This window comes from Macaca nemestrina, chromosome 3 (assembly GCF_043159975.1).
Source record: "Macaca nemestrina isolate mMacNem1 chromosome 3, mMacNem.hap1, whole genome shotgun sequence".
NCBI classification, from domain to species: Eukaryota; Metazoa; Chordata; class Mammalia; order Primates; family Cercopithecidae; genus Macaca; species Macaca nemestrina.
The window spans coordinates 172,290,659-172,316,897 of NC_092127.1; the positions used below are offsets into that span (position 1 = coordinate 172,290,659).

Below are 26,239 nucleotides of genomic sequence, written 5' to 3' on the forward strand. Positions count from 1 at the left end.
GAGCTATGATGCCCTAGCTCTCAATTGCCTCTCCTCCAGTGATCACATCTTCTACTGCACTCAGCCACTCTCAGGGTCATACCCCTGGCCTGGTCATTACCAGCAACTGCAGGGCCACCAAAATCTCCATTTCAAACTTCCCACTTTCCATCCACCGCCCCTCTTTACAGCTCATCTCTACAATACTCAACTCCAATTCTTTGACCTCACCAGGATACAGTCTATTGATTCTACCACCTATTTACTGTCCCTCTCCCCTGCCTTCGCTTCCCTCCTTCATCAAGTTAGAACCCAAAGTTCAGAAACACAATCACTCCCCTTGCACATAACTTCAACTCTCTTTCATCTTTCTCTTGCTTTGTCATACTTGCAAAACAACAATCCTGGTTAAACCCAACGATGCCTGCACCCACACAGCCAAACAGAATGGAGAGAGACACATACAACCTCATTCAACCAGTGTCTCTCAAATAACAACACCGATCTTGTGTGGCTCGTAACACTGACAGGCAATCCTATTAGGCTTCCTAAGTCCACCTGCCTTGTTAGCTTTTTCATACCTCTTCTTTCTCAAACTTCCAATATATTCTTCTCCATCTTCACCCATAGACAATACCCTTGCTTCTTCCTTCACTGAGAAAATGGATATAATAGTGCCCTCTATCACACCTACCCATCTGATTGCACGGATGTGCCTCCTGTCTACCTTCCCTCCTACTTCTGTGGCTGTATCACCTGCTGCTCTCTAGAGCCACAACAGAGTTTCAAAGCATCCCGGCAGTGGAGGGAGACGAGATTTCATGGAGGGCCCTGAAAAATGAGACATCAATACCCCGGCGACTGGATCATGGCAGATAACATGGTGCTGTAGTCTGCAGGGTGCTACGATTTCCTTATCACCTAGTTTCCAAATTTGACTCTATACAACTCTCACCTGGCCAGATAACTCTCAAGCCAGAGGCGGAAAGATGCACAGGTGAAGGTTTCCTTACAAAATGGCTGGCAGGTAGTAACTCTCAGCAGAAAGTTGGGTACAACTGGCTTATACTCGATGAAATTTAATGTGAACAAGACATGGTGATAACATTCATGCACGTTCTCTCTGGAATCCAATGCATCCCTTCCTTGTCCAATTTAAAGGTATTTTTAGTGGTGGTTATCCAACCCGTAGTATAAAACGTGGACAAGAGAAGCCAGATTCTTAAATATATCCTCTGTGGCAGCTACATGCATGCACTTCTGCAGCTGAAGTTTGATAATAACTCTTCCTTCTGCCATTAAAACTGTAAGCAAACTTAGGGCAGGGTCCCTGGATCTACCACTATGTCTAGCTCATGAGTGGCACATCGTGCGCTTTTTTAAAAGTTCATTTAATTAATAAACCAATGACTGAAGACGACTTGGGGAAGCAGGATTGCGTGACGGTGTTAAGCTGTGTGAAAACTGTTACTTTAGCCATGAAAGTACCGAAAATAGCACAGACATCACCTTTCGCATACATACTTAAAGTTTGCTGCCGTCCTGGGAGGCAAGGGTAGCAGGTGGCCCACCATGTCTGCAGAAGGGGAAACCGAGACTACGGCCGCCTATGGCCCGAAAGAACAGGCTCGGGCTCGGTGTTCTTGGGACCCCGGGAGCAGACCCAGCACACGCGGGCTCCCGCCGGCTCACTCACCTCGCCCGCTGTGTTGGCCAAAGCAATGAGATCCCGCTTGGGCGACCAGACCAGGAAAATAATCTCCTGCGGGAGCTGCTTCTCTCCCACCACCCGGAAGGACGGGAAACAGGTCGGAAAACGCAACATGGGGACGGCCCTGCAACGACACCCCAGTAAGAGGCCGGCAGAAGCTCCCGGCCCTCCACGAGGAGCCCCGACCGCGGCTGTACCTGCAAGAGTCCCCACCGGTGACTAACACAGCCCCAGCGACCTCACCCCTCCCTCTGCCGGCCGCGCGCCACAGCTTCCAGACCGCCCCGCCTCGCCGCTGTCGCGCGCTCCAGGCACTTCCGGCGTCGAGACTGCCTCGCGAGAGGAGGAGGCGGGGCGGGGCGCGCACCGGGCTTGGCGGGGCTGAGAGCCAGACCCGGCGGACGGGGACCGGGCGCTGTGGGCGAGGCAGGGAGCAGCGAGGGGCGGAGCGAGGTGGGGATAGGATGGGGCCCGTGGGCGGGGCAGGGAGCAGCGAGGGGCGGAGCGAGGGAGGGTGGGGCACGTGGGCGGGGCAGGGAAGCCCGAGTGCCGCGGAGAGGGAGGGAGCGGAGCCCCAGACCCAGGTGCGGGTGGGATCGCTGGGCGCGGGGACCCAGAAGGGCCCGAGAAGGGCGGGGCGGGCCCCTGCGGCCGCACGCGGGGCTTTTGGGAACGCGTTTGTGCACGTGTGTGGGCATGCTTGCATAGGTTTCCCGTTTTCCCGGAAATTCGCTGCTGTGGACGACGGGACGTTAGGGGTTTATGGGGTAGGCTTCAGCAACAACGGGGAGATGATAAAGAATATGAACTTTAGGTCCTGATCAGCTGGAGCCTCCTCTGACAGTTACTAAGCAAGTAGTTCTCATGTCATTCCTGGTGGGTCAGTATAGAATTTTAAAAGTCCCCCTCTCCAAGCAGCACCCCAAACCAATTAGAAGAAAATTAACCCTGGATGGGCCCAGTATTTACTAAAACTCTTCGGGTGATTCCAGTTTGAAGAGAGAAGAGGCGCCTGCCTAAAACCTCCCTAACAGGAAAATAATACTGTGACACCTCATCCCATTTAACCCTCAAAACATATTGATAGTTGCAGACCCATCATAACGAATAGAGTGTAGGCTCATACACGATTTCTTCTTGGCATTTACTATGTGGGGGAACTGAGGCTACACGAATGCATGGGACAGGAACTCTGCCCAGAGGCTCACGGGTCAGCCTGGCAGACCTGTACATCAGAATTCATCTGATGTTGCTTTATGTAGGACACATTTAAATGAGTCAACATGTTCACAGTTCCCACAGCTATGACCTCCCTAAGAGAATGTGACAGTGTCATCCTAGGGTTCTTAAACCCTCTGGTAGAAAGTCTACTTTTCACTACCTTTGACTTGTTCAAAGAAGAAAGAGACCGCAGGACCTTTAACTTTGAACAGGCCCCATCTTCTAGACCTTTGTCTGGATCTAGCCCCTGGGAAGTAGATGACGGAGGGAGACTAATTCATTCAGCATCAAGTAACTATTTTGTGCCAAGTACTGTTCTTAGCCTTTGTCTTTATACCTACCCTGTTTCCTTTCAGGGGCTTTGCAACCCTTGCCTTTGCCGCAGACAACTTAGCATGTGCCCCCAACTCTTCCAGAATCAACATTTCTAAGGTAAAAATGCATCTGCCTTTGTTTTTCACAAAACGCATTTTCAGGTGTTAATGTTTTGGGGCGGTTATAATGGATCACCTGGTGGGGGTCCAGTATCTATGCACTTGATATTCTAATGGAAATTGAGTGTCCATTTTCCTGGAATTTACCTGAATACAAACACCCACACAGCACGTGAAAATGACTGTTCCCAGAGGCATAAACACCGTACTGCAAAGGACTGAGTATAACCACCTGCACATTAAGTGTTCACGGAATATGAATTTCCTAAGCCTTACAGCAAAGGAAACAGCATAGCTGTGGAGTTCCAGGTGTGGGCAGGAAACAGCAGAGTTTGATGCTGCTATAGACCAGGGGTGTCCAATCTTTTGTCTTCCCACATTAGAAGAATTGTCTTGGGCCACACATAAAATACATTAACACTAATGACAGCTGATGAGCTAAAAAAAAGAAAACACAAAAAAACTCATGTTTTAGGAAAGTTTATGAATTTGTGTTGGGCTGCATTCAAAGCCCTCCTGTGCCGCAGGCTGCGAGTTAGACAAGTTTGCTATAGACCCTCAGGTGTGTTGGTAGGCAGTAGGGGGCAGGAATTGTTCTTGGAAATGATCCAAAGTAGCCGTAAGGCAAGAAATATTAACACATCGTGTTTCCAGCCTTTTCTTCTTCCCACTGCCCCATAAAGATTTTAGCTTTACCTCCTCTGTTTTTTTTGCCTCCCCCATCCTTAGGAAAATACTGCTTTGTCAAACTGGCTCATTTGTGCATTGGTGACACAGAATAAAGAGAAAAAGGGAAGAAGGCTCAGGGATCAGGCATCAGTGCTTTTTAAGGAGGCAAGGGCAGGAGAAATAAATATTTGCTTAAGTATGTTCATTATGAGATTATTTACGAAAGTGAAAAAATGCAAACCACCTAGATGTCCCATCATAGATTTTTGAAAAATGTATCTATCCCGAAGAATACTATGCAGACATAAATCGATGTTCACAATATACTTATGAAAAAGCATGGGACATAAAACAGTATGTAATTAAAATTCCATTTTCTTGAGGGAAATTTGTGCATGTGTCTGTAAACCTACTTATGCAAGAACCTATCTTTGGAAGAGTAGACAGGGAAGTTATAAGAGGGGTTATCTCTGGGTGGTAGGATTAGAGATGCTTCTATTTTTCCTTGATTTACCTGGCTCATGTATTAACTGTAAAGTTAACAGGCAGCAACCTTTGTTTTCCTATTTTTGTTTGTTTGTTTGAGACGGACTCTTGCTCTTGTCGCCCAGGCTGGAGTGCAATGGCGTGATCTCGGCTCACTGCAACCTCTGCCTCCCAGGTTCAAGCGATTCTCCTGCCCCGAGTGGCTGGGATTACAGGCACCCGCCACCATGCCCAGCTAATTTTTTTGTATTTATAGTAGAGACGGGGGTTTCACCATGTTGGCCAGGCTGGTCTCGAACTACTGACCTCAGGTGATCCACTCCCCCCGACCCCCCTTAGCCTCCCAAAGTGCTGGGATTACAGGCGTGAGCCACCGCACCTGGCCTGTCTTCTTTAAGCATGTGGAATGTTTGGGGTGACTTCCTCTAGTGTTCTCCCACTCCTCCTCTCCACACTTGCAGATGAAGAAAGTGGCCCATCTATTCAGGCCTACCATCTTAGAGATCACCAGGTTTCACCTCTTCTAGTATCCAGTGGTATCAAGCAGCTAAACCAGGGATCTTGTAACTAACTGTCCCGCCAAAGACAATTGAGATAAAACTCAGCCTCTCAGAGATCTGAGATCTTGTTGCTCAGTGTTGGTGCTATTTGCCTCATCTTGCTGAGTTAACATTTATACTATTGCCTGAAATCAAATAGCAGAGATCTTTACTTTATTGCAATGACCTTCTTAGCTGACCCTCAAGTAATTTCAACCCAGGTCCTCATGGTCCAATTAAAATCACATCAAATAAGTAAAACTGGATTTTCCTTTAGATTTTCTGGAAGCTGTCCTACCTAGACAGCTCGAAGTGTACCTGCTTCTTACATAGCATAGTTAGGGTGCGAGGCATAAAGCAGGATATTAAATGGCATTTCCATTCACTCAGTTGTATTTATGAGCACCTACTACCTAGAGGGGGAAGAAATGTGTTAGCTTGGCTGCCTGCTTCCCATTAACTGAGGTCACAGGTGATGCGGCTGGTAATCTCTATCACTGTAGAAGAGGCACAGTTCTCGTGCCTAGTAAGCAAACACAATGATGTCCACAGGCACTGCCATCAATGAGCTTCTAATCTGTACAGGGCTAAACAAGTATGTAAAGTCATTCTTATACAGGGCATGATTTAAGTACCATAAAAGAAGTATAAAAACAACACACAAGCATACACATTTTTATTTCTCTGGCAACAGATGTACTACTCCAGTGGAGAGACCAACAGGGACACTGTGAAGGCAGTGGGAGCAGACCAGGACCCTTTGTAGGTTGTGATTTTATATTTCAAGATTAGTCAAACTTCTCCCAGATGCCTAGTATTTTGCAGTTTACTTTGAAGGGGCCTTGCAGATAAGGCTACTCATCTTCGCACAGCATATCCCCACGTTTAAAACTTCAGTGTTAGGGTGGTCCTCATATTGACTCTAAGTCCCTCCTAATATAAATCTGTTTTCTTTTTCAGTACCTAGAAGAAACATATTAGAGTGGGTCCAGTCCGTATTTCAGGCATGCCTACCACTTCAAAGACTCTAGAAAATTCCATTCTTACATCAAATTTTTATTGAGCACCAACAAGGCACAAGATGCACAAGAGCAGATGAAATGGGTGCTGACATTAAGAGACCTAAATCTTTGAGGGAAATAAAATCTGTAAAAATAATCACAGAATAATATGTGAAAGGCTTTAAATGTAGTATAGAACGCCAAGGTGCCAAAGAAGGTTTCAGTATCAGGGACTCATGGAAGATTCCCAAATGAGAACGGACTGGTCACATGGAGGGACATATTCCAAGCAGAAAGAACAGTATCAGATGAAAAGAATGGGGCATATGGAGTAATAAACTAGTCTAGGTACTGGACTAATGTAGGAAAAAAATATGAAATCAGGCCTACAAAAAGACTTTGTATCTGATTAAATTTCATAATACAAGAAGAAGAATGAAATTTAGCTGTAATTATTTATTAAAAGTGTCCTTTTAAAAAGCTTAGAAAATGTTATCTGTCAAATGTCAGGGATTTTCTTCTATTGCTATTTTGAGAAGGTATCTTAATGTTCAGATGTTCAGATCTCTATTAAGAATAAATGACCTCATCCCGCTTCACATTCTACCTCCCAGAGACACATTTTTACAGCCTACTAATTAGTTTATTCTCTGAAAAAGGAATAGAGATTAAGTCCTTAAAATTAGTATTAACTGAATGTAAGTATAAAATCACCAGATTTCCTATTTTTAACTTTCTAAGACAGTAATAAAGTTTTAAAGTACACTATTCCTGGCTGAGTGCAGTGGCTCACGTCTGTAATCTCAGGACTTTGGGAGGCCAAGACGGGCAGATCACCTGAGATGAGGAGTTCGAGACTCGCCTGACCAACATGGAGAAACCCAGTCTCTACAAAAATACAAAAATTAGCCAGGTGTGGTGGTGGGCACCTGTAATCCCAGCTACTCAGGAGGCTGAGGCACAAAAATTGCTTGAACCCGGGAGGCAGAGGTTGCAGTGAGCCAAGATCCCACCATTGCATTCCAGCCTGTCTGACAGAGCAAGACTCTGTCTCAAAATAAATAAGTAAGTACATTATTCCTGATTATAACTATTTCCTCAATTCTAAGATGTGTCTTTTTTATTTGCATTTCAGTATTTCTGAAATCAGATAATCTAAAAATTAATTAATGAAGTATTATTTCTCTTCTCCCCCGAAAAGCTATGATAAAATCAATGGTGTATTTTACAACTGATGGTATCTTAAAATTAAGGAAATATAGTGATGAGAATAACTTTGGCCTTCAGAACTCAATTTTTCAGTAGTCACAGTCCCTCAGGTGTCTTAGTTTCAGAGATTTCAATAGATTTTATCATGGAATGGTGAACACCATAAAGTCAGGCAATGTCCCTATCCTTGCTTGAATCAGAGAGGGGAACTCTCAGAATGGTTTTACAAAGTTCATATCTCACCCAGTCACCTCCAAATGTGCCCCTCCTATCATAGCACTCCATGTAACAAAGGGGAGAAGAGCTTTCTGATGCTTATGAAGTCCAGGGGTATAACTCATCTTTTGATGTCAACTGAGGTATACCACTGCCACACGGATCTGGGCCACACTTGAGTATTCTACACCAGGCATCAGTCCTAACTTACCTGGAATTTAAATACCAGGTAGAGTGCAGTTCCTCTACCCTTCCTTACAGGGCTCTGGCTAACCCCAAACAAAGATGCCTTCAAATCTGCTTTATAGCAGTTGTTTGGAAACAAGAGAAAAGTCATTATGCAAATATAAGTCATTCAAAACAATTCAGTCTTAAGGAGATAATAACTAGCAGAGAAATGGGGAGATGAACTGTTCTGGGAGTTCAAATTACTGCAGTTAAGTGCTTTGTTTTCGGGCCAAAAGATAATCACCATTAGACCCCAGTAACAATCTTTATTGTTAACATAACTCACCAATGACAGAGGAGAACTGAGAGCCAAGCACTTGGGTCTCATTTAAAATTTAATCACAAAACAAACCTCAGGTATAGCTGATATTCTCCCCATTATAATAATGAAGAAACCAGGGCTTTTAGAGAGAGAGTGGCCTGGCCAAGATCATACAGCCAGGAAACGTTAAGGGTAGGAATGAGGAGTTTAATTACTAAACTCTCCTGACTTCTGCTCCGAACTACTTTTACAAAGAGAGAAACTGACTGCATAGGTTAAAAGACACTGGAATGACAGAGCAAGTCTTAGTTCTAAACATCTCACTCATTCAACAAGCATTTAAGTGATTCTAGACCATCAAAAGACAACTGCAAAAAGTACATGGAAAATAAATATTTAATAATAATGTAATTAAAATTACAATCTCTATATCTATACAGTGCCTTTGTAAAAACTCTTTCCATCATCTTCAAATTCAGTCTAAAAATAATTGTACACTGTACTTTTCAAGTGGGGTTTAAACTATTGTTTCATATTTAACATAAAATATTTTCCTATTTAAATGAACATACTTTTATGTTCAAGGTAGACAAACTTCATAGGTTTTCACTTTCGTTTTCTTCTGACATCTTCTGCAAAAGAATGCTGTCTGCATTTTCTAGATTAAAGAGGCTAGAATAATGTGACACGAGCTGGGTGAGGTGGCTCATGCCTGTAATCCCAGCACTTTGGGAGGCCAAGGCAGGCAGATCCCTTGAGGCCAGGAGTTCGAGATCAGCCTGGCCAACATGGTGAAACCCCGTCTCTACTAAACATACAAAAATTAGCCAGTCATGGTGGCATGTGCCTGTGATCCCAGCTACTCAGGAGACTAAGGCAGGAGAATCGCTTGAACCCGGGAGGCAGAGGTTGCAGTGAGCTGAGGTCATGCCATTGCACTCTAGCCTGGGAGACAGAGCAAGACTCCGTTTCAAAAAAAATAAAAATAGAATAATGCGACTGGGAGAGACTTAAAATGAGGAAAAATGAATGCTGAAAGAACTAGTAAACCGGCTGAAGATGGAACAACTCCCAGTCTCCAGAGAGGCAGATAAGGGACTGTAAGCCAGCAAATGCCACCTGCCTGTTATCTAGCTCAGAAAGGTGCATACCTCTGGAAGCGGCTGAATTTAAGTCCAGTGTGGCACTTTCAGAAAATGGCATCAAAGGTTGGACCATAAATCTTTCTTATTCTCAAGTCACTGGACATTTAAGAGCCAAGATATTGATGGGCTCTTTCCCTCCTTTTCTTTCTCCTTGTAGCAGATGTATGATTCATGGATTGTCCTTTCGTGGTCTCCATTTTCATCTTATTACTTTTTCTTTGCTTCTGCTTTCCGACAGCTCTGGAAAACAAGGTGCTAAATTATTTCACAGAATGAGCACAGTGAATTATGTAATTATGTTGAAGTTTAATTAACTAGCTAACCAAATAAGAAAATAGAAGAAGGGAAAGAATCTACTGTATTGCAAGCATAAATCCTCAGTCTCTTAACCGTAACAACAAGGAAAGAGCCAGAGGCCTGACCAAGCAAAATGCTTGAGAAAAAAAAATTATTTAAAAGATGGTTACTATGGATTTAGAACAAGCTGTCTGGGGCAAACACCACAGAGGTAAATGCAAAGGCAGTGAGACTGGACTTTTTAAAGAAGTTTTTTGTACATCTGTACTGCTCAACTCAGCACTTCGATCTCCAAATCCTTGAATGCCGTTTTTTCCGGAGAGGAGCTGATACATGGGGCAGTTAGCAGAGGTAGAAAAATGAAACAGCACAATGGAAAAAACCAACAAGCCTTGAAAGGGCCCATTTCCTAAGTCCTACAGATTTTCCTTTCCTCAGCGGATCTTAAAGTCCTGACAAGTGCCACGCAGAGTATCAGCATTTTGTGGTCCTTATCTTAAAGATTAGCTTCAAAATAAACAAGCTGGAACTCACCCTCTGAAAACACTGAACCACACCAGACAAAACAGATTCTTTGTTTCTGGTGTTCTCCGCACTTACAGGCGACCTGTGGCTAAAAAAATTACTGGCCCATCCATTCACTTTCTCGCTAGCTGAATCATGTCATGACACTCATCACATCGAGAAACAAGGAAGGGGCTAGAGCTACAGCACCGCCAAACCAGGACTCTTCCCCTGATTACCCAGCAATATGAATTGTTAGGTTCACCTCTCATAAGCTTCTCCATAGGAAAAGCTTATTCGTGATCTTGTCAGGAATAAACCTGGGAAAAGAGCTTCATGAACAATGTATCCCCCAATGGGTTCAATTTATGCCTCACTTTTTGTTTACTCAGCATATATGTTACCTGATGAGAATACAAAAATGAATGGGCATAATCTTTGACTTCAAGGAGCTTGGAGACAGAGATATAAGGGGGAGGATAGTCACCCCCTCTCTATCCCTACTTTTTTAGGTGAAGATATTGAGGCTATGAAATCGATGAACATTCCATGAGGAACTGGCAGAACCAGCTTGATTCCAGGACCTGTGCTGTACTATATACTCTAAATTATTTATATATATGCAAACTGCTAACCATATAATAATCACTCAATAAATATTAGCCATTATTAGTTCCACATGACTATTCCACAGAATTTTGCTTGACAACCTTAAATTTTTTCATATTTAAATTTTGCACTGTGGACTAGGGATACCTTATCAGTTCAAAATAGAACAGTTTACAGAAGTAGTAGGATTGAAAACTTAAACAAAAAAGTTATCTTTATAGTATTATACTGATTAGTGCATACTATATAAATCTATTTCCCCACTTTTTTGAAGTAGGATACTTTCTTGATAAGTGATGATTTAGCAAACTTAATGAAATACAGCATAATCTCTAATGGCAAAGTCAGTGAAGCCATGTGTGCCTGTACACAAAATTTAAGTTTCTCTTTGGCTCATCCACTTATAAGCAGGACTAAAAATGAATGAAATTTCACTAGGGGATATGGTAAACAAAAACAGGAGGAAAATATTTGAAAATATTCATTTGTAATATGAATATACAAAACTTTCCAGAGATAAAGTCTTTGAATGGTGATGAACTGACTATAAGTCAGTTTTATTTTTTCTTAAAATTAAATTGACCTAGTATTTGTCCTTTAATTTATATTTATGTAACTGATAAAATGAGCTTTAACCACAAGAGGGAGCCAGCATCATTCCAGTTAGCAACTAAAGAAAAATTAACACCAAGGAAAAACAAATTAATATAAGACAGCTGTAAAAAGCCTGAGATGGAAAGACCTTTTATGTCATGTATGCTAAAAAGGTTGTTATTTTTCACTATTGTAAATAAAAAAATAATTTTGCTTTGTCAATTTCAAAATAATTTTTTTTTAAAGCAGTAACTATTAATAGGAGTTTAGGTGTCTTCTCTGAGGAAAAAAGTAATATTATTTAAGAATTATCAGGCATCCACATCTCAAAGGATTTGCTCTTGGAATTAAACTTGATAAGATCTAGTACTGAAAGATACTAGATGATTTCCCCTAATGAAATAGTATATTACTGCCAAATAGACTATATTTAGGAAGCAATGAAGGGCCTACAATAGAGTATCAAAATGCAAATTCAGTTTCCAGGTAAGTTCACAGAATTAAAGGCTGAGCATGTTACTGACTACCACCCAGCATCACACTGACAATGGTACAGCAATCCCAGACCAATATGATTATGAGGTTGTATTCAATTTCTGAAGGTTTATTCTAAGGGAAATATTTTATAAGATGCTTCAGTAAGCTTCTTTAATTAAGTTTTTAAAACTTTACTTTATCCTGGATTACTCAGTGGAAATAATTATTTAAAGTAGAGTAAATGTAGGAACGAGGCAGTTGTAATGGTAGCCAGAATTCAAGTGGTTGGACCACAATGGAAAAAAAAAATTTCACTGACCACAAATAAATAAAACACATGGGAAAGAATTGTAATATTATCATAAATAATTACCAAAGTATCAGATATTTCTAATAAGAATCCATTTTTCTTTAATTACAAGTCATAGTCATATGGTAGCCCAATCTGAAATTTCATATGTCACATAATGTCAAATTTAGCTATCTGGTAATCTCCAATTAATAACTGTGTGACATTAGTTTTCTTAGCAATAAAGCAAGAGCACTTAATCGCTATCATCCCTTTTAGTTAGGAAAAAAGTATAATCATTCAAATTAGCCCTGTTAAAATAGCAGTGTTTTTCTTTTTTTGTTTTGTCTTGTTTTATTTTGGGGATAACTATTCTAGAAGCAATGCCTTTTCTAAATATGCTATTGTCATTGCTCTCCCTTTACTCTGAGTTGTAATCGATAACTGTAACCAAATATTGGTAAGAGATGTGAAAATAATCACAGGAAAAAAAGTAATAAAAATTTCAAATATTTAAGTATTAAGCATGTCTAAATATTTTTCTTAAAATCTGATATAAAGAAATAGCTCTCTTACAATTTGCCTACTGTAGAATTACTTGATATTCAATCTGAAATGGCTTCTCCAGCCTTTCCTGCCATCGTGTGTCTAGATCTGATCTGTTCCTCAAAGCCTGACTTAAATATCATGTCCTTCAATAAAGCATGAACTGTCAAGCCCTGTAACTTTACACATGAGACGTAAAGCTAAGGAGAGGCAAAGTTAACCACTTTCTACCTCATATTTTGGTTATTTTCATGTCTAAGCTATAGAACTGTAAGCTCTTTGAAAGCAAGCTCTTTGAATCATCTTTCTCTCCTCTCTCCATCCATCTATGCAACCAGTACATAATAGTGAAAGTGACAATTAACTTGGCACTTTAAGATCCTCCAAATGTTGCATGCTTTTATGGATTACCCTGTATAAAACACAGATGGAATACATTTTTCTAGTTACGTATTCGACTGACTTGTTAGCTCTTTTAGATGTAGCAATGTTAGGACAAGTACTGCGTTTATGATCCAATTCACCACAAATAAAGCAGCCATCTTTGGGGCCCTCGCAAGAGTGATCTGGAACAGCACAGTGATTGCAAATGCTACAGTGGATCCAGGCTGTAAAATAAAAATTAAGTTTTAAAAGAAGTTCATGTAACGTAATTTTTCATCTTATTAACTTTTAAGGTAGGATATACGAACAGTGTTTACTTGAAATATTGTGGCTAGTTTGCACAGCTAGTTTTAGTTTGGCTAAACAGACCAGGGAGAAGAGGTTAGAATTCCACATAAACTAGCTAACTTCTATCTGTTACATGCAACAAATTCAGCCCTTCTCCAGTAAGTTATGAGCTGACAGCTACTGTCACAATGGATGCTGGCTGAGTGACACAATGCCTTATTAAAATAAGTCAAACCAAATGCCACACTGAAACAGGTGAGCAATCATCTCTCCTGCAAGGCAGAACAAGGCAGAACATACATGTTGATAACTATAAAATTAAAAAGCAAATAAATTACAAGTCTCTACCCTGATTAGTTTTTCCTTTATAAATCCAATGAAAAATCCTATTTAGATGGAGAAAAACTCTAAAATGTGTTCATAGGATCTCAAACATTAAGTCTCAATACTTACAAGGCTTTACACACTTTTTACAGAGAAAGCAATGGTTCCATTTCCTGCCATCCTATCAAAAAAAAAATTTTTTTTAATTATATTTAATTTGTTATTAAAAATCAAGTTCTACAATTAAAAATTAAAATGTCTTATTAAAATCTGTGTAAATTATTCATTCCTTATTTCTGCCTTTTCTGGGCTTCACAATTAAATACTTTGATTTTAATTTATGCATTTCTCCACTCAACTCAAATGCCTCCTTGATGGGCCTCAATTTCCTTAACTGTAAAACTAGGAGATTTATCTAAATGATCTTGAAAATCCACTCCAGTTCAAGCAACCCAATCTGCACAAAGAAGGACTCAAATGAAAATTTCAAGAGAATTAATGATTCATAATTTTATGTGTCTATACTGCATAATCCTTAATGAAATTCATATTTGAGAACTTTACATAATTTAGAAAGATAGATTATAGGTTACTGTTTGATTAATTTTAAAACTATGAAATAAAAATATCTAGGAAGGTGCATAAAATATATCCAATTTAATGAGTATTGTAAAGCAAACACGGATAAAACCCACGAGGTCAAGAAAGAATACCACCAGCCCTCTGGAAACTGTCCCGTGCCCCTACTCAGTCACAGCATTCCTCCCGTCCCCTCCAAATGACACCTCTTTAAATTGTGTGATTGTCATTTCCTAGCTCTTGCTTCCTTTTACTACCTTTGTGTGCATCTCTAAATAATAAGTTTGTTTCCCTCAACTTTAAACTATACAATCTGGGCATAATTTTTTTTAAATGAAGAATACACAGCATGTCTCAACTAATAAAAACTAAATATAAACAATCAGATGTATTAACATTGTTAAAAACAAGTATAACCAGTAATACCATTCTATAATCATGAAAAATGTACTTTCTAATGTTTATATAAATGCAGCCTCTTCTTTAGAGAATAATTTGTGCTTATGAGCCAAACTAAACTTCACATGCCCTTTCTGACCAGATTTAGTTAAAATAAACAAAACAACTTAAGGGTCACCCTGCCTTCCTAAAAAATTAGGGGGTTTATTTATAATTGCCAAAACTTGGAAACAACCAAGATATCCGTCAGTAGGTGAATGAGTAAACAAGTTGTGGTATATCAAAGGAATAGCATTCAGAGCTAACAAAAAATGAGCGATCAAACCATGAAAAGACATGAAGGAACCTTTCATGCCTATTACTAAGTGAAAGAAGCCAATCTGAAAGGCTATATACTATATAATTCCAACTGTGTGACATTCTGGAAAAGGAAAAACTACAGAGACAGTAAAAAGATAGTGGTAGCCAGAGACACCCTTCAGGAAGAAGGATGAATAGATGGAACACAAAAGATTTTTAGTGAAAACAGTGAAACCACTCTGTATGACACTGTAATGGTGAAAACATGTCATACATTTTTCAAACCCATAGAATGTAAAACACCAAGAGTGAACCTAATGTCAACTCTAGGCTCGGGGTGTTAATGATGTGTCAATGCAGGTCCATCACTTGTAACAAACGCACCCCTCTGGCGGAAGATGCTGACAGTTGGGGAGAATGTGCATGTGTCAGGACGGGGGACATATGGGGAATCTCTGTACCTTCTGCTCGATTTTGCTGTGAACCTAAAACTCCTCTAAAGAACCAAGTGTATTAAGACAAAATAATACCTAAATAAATAAATAGGAGGTATGTCCCTTTGCAGTCCTTCATCTGTAAAAAATCAAGGAGTAACTGTACCTAATAAGGCTGTTGTGAGGATTAAATGAGTTCATCCATGTGAAGCTCTTAGGAAAGTGTCTGGCATATTAAAAGTGCACAGTACATGTTATTAATTATTTCGCCAGAATGATGATGGTACCTAATAGGTCAGTGCCTTATTTGAAACACCATAATTTTTCCCTCAACATACACATAATTGAGCATGCATTTAATGCCTTATTTGAAACACTGATAATTTTAGTAGTCCCAAGTACCATTTGAAGATGAATTCAAATGACTGTTGGTGATGATGAAGGCAGTTAAGTATTTTTAAAAGCTGTTGTACTCTATAATTTAAAATATTGTATTACAGCATAATTAATAAATGATAATACATATTAATACAAATCGTATTAACAAAATAACATTTAAAAGGTAATAAAACTAGTAAGCTAAAATAAAATGAAAATATTTAAATAAAAATACATTCTATAAGAACACCATACCTTGGATGTGCAAGAATTACAGTGCTCACAGTGTTGATTCTCTAGAGAAACATATCGTTGACACAGAGAGCAAAATCTACAGAGTAAAGGACAGAGAAATCAGCTGCATACATTTATTGAAATTTACAGAGTAGATAAAACTTTACAAAGCACTCATTACAAAAACTGAGTGCAATCTGAATTCAATTCAGTATGAAATTATGGACCTAATTTAAAAGTAATAGAAGAATAACATGATTCAACACTGAAAGCATCTGACTGATAGATATATGTAACTTTATTTTCAGTGACTTGTGTACCTCAAAATTCCACTTTGATCTTACCTGTACCCTTCTTCAGTAGGAAGGATTATTTTGTTGGGCGGAATGTTGGTGAAAATACGCACAGGAGACTGTTTTCGACCTGTCTTTCCGTGTTTATAAAGTGCATGATTATCATAATCTACCTAGAAAGTTAAAAATTAAAGCAGAAAATTTACTCAAATTAGTCAACATTAAGATTCTTTAACCAATAAATGAACAAACTGATGCCAATATATGAATTAAAGTATTTGTCATGCCAAGTGTCAGGTTCCAGTCCAACCTGAGGACCAAGGGGAGTAGGTGGACCAGTAGTGGGCAGCTGGAATAACACTCAATGATCATAGACAATTTCGACATGGCTTTTACTCTCTCTCTGGGTATAAGCAAGACTGGGCGTAAGCCGTGGGTGCAAGCCGACCTGGGTGAAGGCTGTATGTACAGCATTCGCAGGTAATTATACCTTTTACAGACAACAATGGCTCCAAGCCAAGCACGAGCACATGTGTGTGATCACCTAATGAGCCTCACATGGCATGGTTACATAACGTGTGGAGTTGTGCAACTGCGCTCCAAACCTGCTAAGTCACGCTGTGCCAGAAAGCCACCTCAGCCTACTCCTGACTAAAGCGCAGCCATCTCTCTTACACTCCACCCCCTAGGCCAAGGGTGTCCTCTGGGCAGGGACACATGCCCATAGGGTGGAGCCCTGAATTCATAACACACAATACCACAGAAAGCAACAGCTCCAGGTTATGGCAGGCAACCACCTCATGGTGACATCACCCCAATGTTGCTTTATACATTAAGCCGGGTTTTTATTCCCCTACCTTTAAAGGCATTGGGGCAGGCAACAACAGATTACCTTTTGTCCCCATACTTGGTAGGAGGAGGTCATCCTTCCTCCTATAGTGTCTTGCCATGGCCTGGCCCCATAGGGGCTGGTGACCAACTAGTCACCTTTGTAACTTCTAGGTAGTTAACCACAAGGTTAACCCTTGATAGACCACCCAGGTATCAGTACAGATTACCATAGGTGTCACCTCCTTGGTGATCACCATCCACAGTGCTCTACGTTCAGCCCATTGGCTACTTTGCCATGCCCGGTTGCAAACCATATAGTATCAGTACTAGGTTGGACTGCAACAGCAGTCCAGGCAGCAGTAGCACCTTGGCTAGACCCATCTGTGTATCATGCCCCTCATCAGGAATGGGGGGATGCCCTTCCTTAAATAGTAATGGCTCAAGGTATAGGGTTGCGTCAGGCTATGCCTTAGGCCCCATGGCCTTATCTTGCATTAGGATGACAGGTCCCAAGACATCTTGCAACTCAGATGCTAAGGGACTTGTACTCAGCATACTCTGCTGCTCCAAGTAGGTGCCCCACTTTGCCAAAGTGGATGTCTGCGCTGTCTCAGTTTGGGAGGTTGTTATCCACGAACACACCCATCACACTATCAGGCAAGTCATACACACAATGTCTGTCGCCTGTCCTGCCATGCTGTCATGAATCTGAAGGGCAGCATATGAGTTACGAACTGCTTCTTTATCAATCAACAACGGGGCTCAGCTCCCTTCCACAGCTGGGACCAAAAGCCCATCGGTGTTCTCAAGTGCTCCATGCACTGATATTGGCCCCAGCCAAAACTATCTGTGGTCACGTGTACATCCAGCTCAAATGGGCGCCCCTGTCAACTATCTATAGGGCTTATGCCTGCTAAATGGCCCACTTGGCTGCCAGGAAGGCGGTCTCAGCCGTACCATCTTAATTCTAGGCAAGGGGAGTGTTGCTGCTTCTAAATCTGCAAGAGAATCAGAGGTGGGCATAATATCATTAACAAAACCATGGCTAATGGCGGGGCTATGCAAAAAGCCCTGCGGCAACCTGTGTCATCCTCCTATGAAGGCAAACTGTTCCTGGCTCTCTGGAAAACAATGCATTAGCCAACTCCACTACATAGTGATACTATCCCAGTGCCATCTAGTGGTCCATCAAGTCCGTGATAGACGGCACAGCTGCCAAGTCGTGTAAAATATCCAACCCCAGAATGTATCTGCACTGGTGTCTACCAGCACCAGCACTTGCTGTACATTGGTGGGAGACCAGTGGATTACTAATTTCACATGTGGCCTCCTCGGGAGGGGCACCTCGGCCAGTTCCCTCATCAAACAGAAGACTTTACACCCCCACCTGGCCACAACATGGGTTGCCTGCCATAACCTGGAGCTGTTGCTTTCTGTGGTATTGTGTGTCTTTGGGCTGGAGTGCCAGGGTGGCACCAGGTCACGCAGAAACGTTCTTCTCCTGCTTGGGTATTTTCTAGAATTGTTGCTCTGGAAACAGCTGTCTCCACAAAGTTCACTGGGCTGCCTATCAACTTTCTCTTGCTCCACCCTGGCCAAAATCAAATCTATCCACACCTGTGAGCATGTCACTCACTGGGACCCCCTTTTCTCCCATTGGGGGCACCCCTGCAGGTGGGGCACCTTTCCCTTCTTTATGGCACGGAACCCTCGATCCCACCAACAGCCTCCTTGGTATCAGACCAGGTGGGGGTCTCTGGCCAAGACAACAGACCCAGGCCTGCATCCAGAGCAGGCCCGAATTCCTTTTCCAAGCTCTGTAGCCAGGCCTCCAGGCGCCCTGCGTGTGCCTGGAGGTCCCCATTCATGGCAGCTTCTAACTCTTTTTCTGAGTTGTGTAGCCAAGCCTCCAGATGCCCATCTGTACCTGGAGGGCCCTTACCTCTACTGCATCCCTCAGGGACTGGGTGTGTACTTCTCGTAGCACAGTCAAAAATGCCCATCCAACTCTGCTGGCAAAAGCTCATTCCTCCTCAGTGCTCTGCATTTCTAGCTGCTTCAGTGCCTTCTCCATGCTCGCAGGGGACCCATCTACCGCTGCCCAGGTTTCCACTGGAGCCCATTCAAGCAGTACAGCTGACACCGGGCACCACAACCCATGTTGTGGCCACATGGCTGACCCAGAATCACCCGGGAATGAAGGCTCACTCTCCCCAGTATCCTGTTCGTAATGTCAATTGTCACGCCAAGTGTCAGGTCTCAGGCCAAGCTGAGGACCAAGGGGAGTAGGTAGACCAGTGGCAGGTAACTGGAAAAACACTCGAATTGTAGACAGTTTCAACATGGCTTTACTCTCTCTCTGGGTGCAAGTGAGCCCAGGCATGAGCCAACCCAGGCACAGGCCATATGTACAGCGTTAGCAGGTTAATTATACCTTTTACAGACAATAGTGGCTCCAGGCCAAGCACGAGCTCACATGAGTGATCACCTAATACACCTGCAGTGTGGTTACATAACGTGCAGAGTTGTGCACCTGCGCTCCAAACCCGCTGAGTCATGCTGCACTGGAAAGCTGCCTTGGTCTACTCCTGACTAAAGCACAACCATCTCCCTTATAGTATTTAACAAGAAATTCTTAAGAGCAAGAGTTTACTTACAAACCAACAGCTTCTGTAGCAGTAAAATTTCATTATTAAAAAGATCTGTTATGACAAATTTACACTGTCTAGTATTAAAGGAACAACTCTAAGCTTTTATCTAATACAACAGACTTTATGAGAAAATCTATCATGTATTCAAGAACTTAGCTTTTGGCATTAAAAAATTCAGCCTTTGAAAATGTGTGCTCATTTGGTCAGGGCTTCCCATTTTGTGTGTGAAATTTGCTCTGTGTCATCTTACGTAAGAAGAGGGTACCGGTACTTAAAGTTGCTGTGAAGGTTAAATGAGATAATGTTTGTAAAACACTTGTTCGAGGCCTGGCATAAGGCAGAAAAATGGAGATGAAGACACAGGCTCACAATTATAGTTGTTCTCCCCACAGTGACTATTTCAAATAGGTACCTCTCTCCTCAAGGTCCCTAACTCAACTTTTAGTTTCAGCAGATTATCTTGAAAGCAAATCGAAGTGAATAAGCATGACTTCTATTAGCCTCTTGCTTCAGTCTCCTCCTGCAACCTATTATCCACAAGCATTCTCAATTTGGTTTTAAGACTGCTATGAATCCACCTGGTCATTAAATCCATCTTTCTTTACATCAGTAGCTCTCAAAGTGGTGTCTGGATCAGCAATATCAGTGTCAGCTGGGATCTCATTAGGAATGCAAATTCTCACCTTACCTAGGGCCTAATAAATCAGAAACTTTGGGAGTAGGGCCTGGCAATCTGTGTTTTATCAAGTCCTCCTGGCATACTAAAGTTTAAGAACCACTGCTTTAGATTATCCACGAGAATACCATGAGGTTTTTTTATGAAGTTAGTACAGGTAAGCCTGACATTCATATAAGTTATGTACTGAATTGTTTCTATTATAAACAAGAATACAAAAGAACTTACAACTGGCTTGTAAGCTAGCTATTTAATAAGTGAATCACAAAAATGTAAGAAATTGAGGGCAAGGGAAAGAGAGGCCTTTAAGGGGAGATTCCTAGGCTTGTTCTCCAGCTCTGTCTAGTTTAAGGCTAAGCTTCAGCAGTGGGAAAAACTAAGTACACTGTAGCACAGGATGAGGAGACCCAAGGGACAGTGTGGAAAAGCCCTTAAGGGTTTCTGGCTGTCTATGGTGAGTCTGCAGTCCAGCATAAACTGTAAAAGCTGGCACGGACTCACAGTTGGCCTATTTGGAAGTACAGTACCACAACAAGGAAACTTTCAGGTCAGATCACATTTGAAGCCCCGCGTTCAGTCACTACATTTCAAGAGAGACGTTGATAAAACTAGTTCATTTCTTTGAAAAATAATGGGAATGAACAGAATTTATAGCTTAACAAATTGGGGATGTGTATCCAGGAAAGAGATGACTGGGAGGATCTGATAGCTATTCTATAACTGAAGGGGTGTCATATGGAATAGAAATTGGACTTATCCTTTATTGCTTCAGAGAATAGAACTAGGACCAATGGTTGGAAGTTAATGGGGAGCATATTTTATCTTCATATGAGAAAATTTTCTAACGATTAAAGCTATTAAATAAATTGCATTGCCTTCTAAGGCTGTAGGCCTCTGCTCACTGGAAGCATTCAAGTGAAGCTGGATGACGGCTGGTCATGAATTTAGTGGAGAGGATTATTACGTTGGGAAGTCAGCCTAGGTTACCTCTGTTTCTTTCCAACTTTGAAAATTCTATGAATATATGTTATCTATTAGAGGCTAGGGTACAAAAATAGATTTTACTAAAAAATCACCTTAAAATAGTACCGTAAGTCATTTTCTTTTAAAATCATTTAAATTCATAATGTTTCCCCTAATGCACTCCTCTGTGTACTCAATAAATATATGGTACCTTATTAAACCAACAAAGATATTTTGAACATTTATGAGTGTCATAAGAAAAAAATTCTTCCCAAGAGATTCATATTAAGCTTTTCAAATGTTGGAGAATAATATTTTAGAAAGATTTCTACTACATGGAATATTCTATGTAACATACTAGATAGCAGATGGAAGAGAGGGAAAAAAAAGAACAATTTCTTTATGGTTACCCAAGGAGTCAGAGAATGTATGTGTCAGGAAGGTGGTTGATTGCTTGATTTTGCATAACCTAATTGAGATTATTATTATTTTTAAATGCGGGTTTGTTGTGCTAATTAACTATAAACATATGGTATGTAAAATGCATGCTGCTAGAGTAAATTAATGTACCTCTAACATACATCCATATTTCATAGCTTCAGCCACACAAATAAACCTCCTATGGAAGTGCTGTAAAGCAAACACAATTTTGCAAATTGCCTATCACTAGTAGTAGAGCTGATACACCATTTTCCCATCATTATCCCTGACATTTCACTCACAATGATGATGAGAGGCATTTTCAAATAGAAAATTTCTCTCATGGAACTGATTAATGTGATGAAGTACTGTATAGAAATGAGGGAAAGCACAAAATCTCTGCAATTCCTAATTTTTAATTTTATCTATACGCAAATGTCTTCTGTAACATGAGACTGAAACTAGTTAAATGGAGACCAAGACATCGAAGTCAACATTTATTTTGTGCCTACTATGTTCCAGGTATCAGGTCAGGAAAGAAAGATTAAATAAGACAGAGTACTTGCATTTCCGTAACTCCCTAAGGATTGTCTTCTACTGGATTTCAGCACACACAAAAGGTCCCCAGTACCTTCTTCTGCTCCAGCAACCAGCTTCTACCACAGCAGTAAAGTCTATCGTAATCCCCATATCCCATAACCTCTTATTTAAAAGTAACATGTGAACATCTTATACCCCTTTTTACTTCAAACCCACTACATGTTTTATGTTTATTATAGATTAAATTTTAGGACTTTTGGTAGCCATCTTTTAATTTGCAATAATTTTCCAGAAATTGCTGCCAAAATATCTTCATTTCTGACTGTGAAACTAATCTTGAAAAACACAGTGTCCTAACAGGCTGATGTTTAAAAAAGGAAAGCTTTGACAAAAGCAAAGAGCTATACTTTTAACACCCCAGACAAGTGTCCCATATTAAGTACAGACAAGAGAGAACAGAATGTCCCAGGTGGAAAGGAGGTGAGATCATCTAATTCAGACACATTAAATTCAGGACATGAACACCACCACTCCCTAACCCCACCCCCATGGCAGACACCACTAATCACATTACTCTTTGCTACTGAACCTGGTATTCTCAACAAATTCTCCAGAAAATCACTAACAATTTATCAGGCTTAGTACCAAAAGAGAAACTTACCTGCCATCTCTTTTCTAGTTCAATCATTTTATTTTATAGGCAGGGAAACAGAACCTAGAGAGATAAAGTGACTTCTCCCAAGATTAAGTAGCCTCTAAAAGGCAGTGCCAGGACTCAGACTTCTGACTCGAAATCAGAGTTTCCCTTCATCATCACATCCTTCCTTTCTAATCTGTTGTTAATAGAACTCTTGGTTTTCTAGGTCTTGGATGACTGTTTTATTCCGTATTCATCAAGTGTTTGACCACTGAAGAGTCTACATAATTTATGTTTTATGAAGATTTGCAGCATTTCTGCCTTCCTCTTACCTGGGAAGTATTTCCAAAAAAATAGATTTCGTGATTTGGGGATTTTTACTGCATTGTGGTTTGAGGGCTTATAATCATCTCAGGTGATGTCCCCCCCGGCAAAAAAAAAAAAAAAAAGGCCTAATCAAGGTCTATGGGAAAAGATCTGTGAAGGAGGAGAGGGGACTCAAAGTTTTCATTCAATGAAGGCTAATATAAAAGAAAAAAAAGTACCACAAAATGAAGTTAGGCCAGGCATGGTGGCTCACACCTGTAATCCCATCACTTTGGGAGGCTGAGGTGAGAGGATTGCTTGAGCCCAGAAGTTCGAGACCAGCCTGGGCAACATACAGAGACCCCCCATCTCTATTTAAAAGAATTTTTTTTCCTCATGCCTGTAATCCCAGCACTTTGGGAGGCCGAGGCGGGCAGATCACAAGGTCAGGAGATCAAGACCATCCTGGCTAACATGGTGAAACCCCGTCTCTACTAAAAAAAAAAAAAAAAAAAAAAAATTAGCCAGGCGTGGTGGCGGGTGCCTGTAGTCCCAGCTACTCGGGAGGCTGAGGCAGGAGAATGGCGAGAACCCGGGAGGCGGAGCTTGCAGTGAGCCGAGATCGTGCCACTGCACTCCAGCCTGGGCGACAGAGCAAGACTCCATCTCAAAAACAAAAAACAACAACAAAAAAAATTTAATGAAGTTAAAGTAACAAAAGAAAAAGAGGAAAGCAAAATGTTCAGAAAGGAGTAATAGGTCTAGAGAAATTTTCAAAAAATAGAAAAATTGTCCAAGAACATACATCAAATAATGTTTATAAATACATGAGGAGATATGGCAAAATCAGTTTCTCCAACATGAGCATGTAATCACAGTACTGTTCTTCCCTTTAGCAGGAATCAGGAAAAACAAATTTGCTTTGTTTTAGATTTTATTCTCATTTTTCTTTCCAAAGGTTGGCTTTCTTTTTATTGAGAAGACTGCTTTTTAGCCTGTCAGACACATATGACCTAATCAGAACCTTTCTTCATCAATACACTGAAGTATATAATTATTGTCCACACTTGGACCTTGCAACTATTTCTCAAAACCAGAACCCTAATATTTCCAAAAGCTCTGTCCTAGTAACACAGACTGCCTAACAAGTGACAGTTACTCCAAAGTTGCCTCTCTCATCTGCTGTATTCTGGATCTGTCTTCTTTTGCCCTCTCACCATTTCAAACTCTTGTCCATAGTGGGGGAAAAACAAACAAACAAACTCCTCTCTAAATATGGATGCAACAGTTTTCTAAGGGCACGAATTATTAGGTTAGTGCAAAAGTAATTGCGGTTTTGGCCATTTTTTTTTTTTTAATGGCAAAATTACTTTTTCACCAACTTATACAATTATGCAGTTTTAATCTCTCAGATGTATCAAAAAAGGACCTGAGGAAGAGTTTTACCCCTACCTTGGGACTATCTGAATGATGACAATGACACTGATGGTGATGACAATGCCGACAGCAAGAACCTAAACTTAATACTTGCTGTGTGTTAAGGACAGGGCTAAGCCTTTCCATGCATTATTTCATAAAATCCTTAAGACCTTAAGAGATAGCTATATTATTGCCATACTCATTTAACAGGTAAGATAAGCTTCAGCGGGGTTAAGTAAGTGCCAGCACCAGGATTAAAACTCAGATCCTTTTTGACTCTAGGGTTCATGCCTTTTCACTCAATTATCCATTTGACATACACATGGCACCTACTGTGTGCCAAACATTGCACTAGATAATTATCCATTGCCAAAGGCAGTAGTGCTGCTGAAAACTAGGACCTGTTTACACAGTTAATATTTTTAGAATATGTCGGCTATCTCTGCATTGCAAATGTCTATATTAGAAGCATCCCTCAGACAAGAAACAGGAAACCTGATGCCCCAAAAAGGAGTTAAATGAGCTCTGAGAAAACTTACGATATAAATTTTGCCCAAAGCAGAGCTCAAGAAGTCAAGTTTAAAATAGCTTGTGCTACACACTTTTAGAACAAAACCTGTTAATACTACTTAATAGCCATAAAAAAAAATCCATTATATTTGATAAAGTAATCTCAGTTTTGGAAATCTATTTTAAGCAAGTTATATAAAACATGAAAAAACTATATGCATAAAAGGTGTTTATAGCAGTGTTATTTATAGTACCTTAAAAGGTAAAAACAACCTATAGTCCAAAAAGTAGGGAATAATAAATAGCCTGCATATGAAATAATTTAGTTATTAAAGCATAAAGATTGGGTAGCTATGTTTAAAAATGTATACTTATAAGACATAGTGAAGAAAGCAGAATTCAAAATTGCCTTCTATGATTACAAACCTGTAAAAAGTACTTTTAAAAAAAGATTAAAAGTGAACACTTTGAAAGTATAGTGTCTGCTGTTTGGGAGGAATCACAGGTAGAGTCTTTTACCCTCATTTTTGGTAACAGTTTCTTTCAGAATTTTAAAATAATTTTCATAATGGTATATACCTTCAAGATTAGAAAGATTAGAACCAAGTGCCAGCTTGCAACAGCAAGTGAAGACATTTACGGCTAAAACTCTGCCTTAATCAGAGGCTAGTCGATTATTCAGAAAACTCAAATAGAAAACTCTTACAAAAAGAGGAAGCAGGCTGGGTGCAATGGCTCATGCCTGTAATCCAGCACTTTAAGAGGCTGAGGCGGGCAGATCACTTGAGGCCATGAGTTCAAGACCAGCCTGGCCAACATGGCAAAACCCTGTCTCTACTAAAAATACAGGGAAAAAAAATTAGGTGGGCATGTTGGCACATGCCTATAGTCCCAGCTACTCAGGAGGCTAAGGCAGAAGAATCACTTGAACCTGGGAGGCAGAGGTTGCAGTGAGACGAGGTTGCACCACTACACTCCAGCCTGGGTGACAGAGTGAGACTCTGTCTCAAAAAAAAAAAAAAAAAAAAAGGAAGCAGTACCTGCCTGAAGACCGTACATGGTGATGGCAACAACAGGGTTAACTTCAAACACAAGGGAAAAAATTACAGGGAAGTGGAGTTTAAAGCAGAATGAACTTAAAAGGCCAGGTGGAGCTACTGTGGACACAAGCCTCATTCTCATTTCAGGCATGGGGAAAATTCCACAGGCATCGCTGTGAAGGAGGAGGTCTACTCACTCCAGTAGCTTCTTCCCAGA

The 26,239-nt window shown here is 40.7% G+C and overlaps 2 protein-coding genes and 1 long non-coding RNA gene across 7 annotated transcripts in view; 1 reads left to right on the forward strand and 2 right to left on the reverse strand.

Moving 5' to 3' along the window:
• Positions 1-2,018, reverse strand: part of LOC105487829 (anaphase promoting complex subunit 4) — a 41,770-nt gene extending 39,752 nt beyond the window's left edge. For 2 of the 4 annotated variants that reach the window (XM_011751452.2, XM_011751449.2), the window contains exons 1-2: positions 1,888-2,017; positions 1,676-1,814 (exon numbers count right to left, since the gene is read on the reverse strand). In XM_011751452.2, coding sequence (XP_011749754.1) covers positions 1,676-1,804 — 129 coding nt within the window. In that variant the 5' untranslated portion in view covers positions 1,805-1,814; positions 1,888-2,017. Of the gene's footprint in view, positions 1-1,675; positions 1,815-1,887 lie in introns of all 4 variants that reach the window. The other 2 variants (XM_011751450.3, XM_011751454.2) reach the window with 2 other exon arrangements.
• An 18-nt stretch (positions 2,019-2,036) lies between these two features.
• LOC105487831 (uncharacterized) lies at positions 2,037-6,474 on the forward strand. Its single transcript, XR_003019439.2, has 3 exons — positions 2,037-2,143; positions 3,268-3,343; positions 6,000-6,474. It is a non-coding gene; the product is annotated as an uncharacterized lncRNA (long non-coding RNA).
• A 1,535-nt stretch (positions 6,475-8,009) lies between these two features.
• LOC105487830 (zinc finger CCHC-type containing 4) overlaps positions 8,010-26,239 on the reverse strand; it is a 56,745-nt gene continuing 38,515 nt past the window's right edge. Inside the window, exons 9-13 of one of the 2 annotated variants that reach the window (XM_011751455.3) lie at positions 16,081-16,202; positions 15,758-15,833; positions 13,542-13,593; positions 12,880-13,024; positions 8,010-9,340 (exon numbers count right to left, since the gene is read on the reverse strand). In XM_011751455.3, coding sequence (XP_011749757.2) covers positions 9,205-9,340; positions 12,880-13,024; positions 13,542-13,593; positions 15,758-15,833; positions 16,081-16,202 — 531 coding nt within the window. In that variant the 3' untranslated portion in view covers positions 8,010-9,204. The remainder of the gene's footprint in view (positions 9,341-12,879; positions 13,025-13,541; positions 13,594-15,757; positions 15,834-16,080; positions 16,203-26,239) is intronic. The other variant, XM_011751456.3, reaches the window with a different exon arrangement.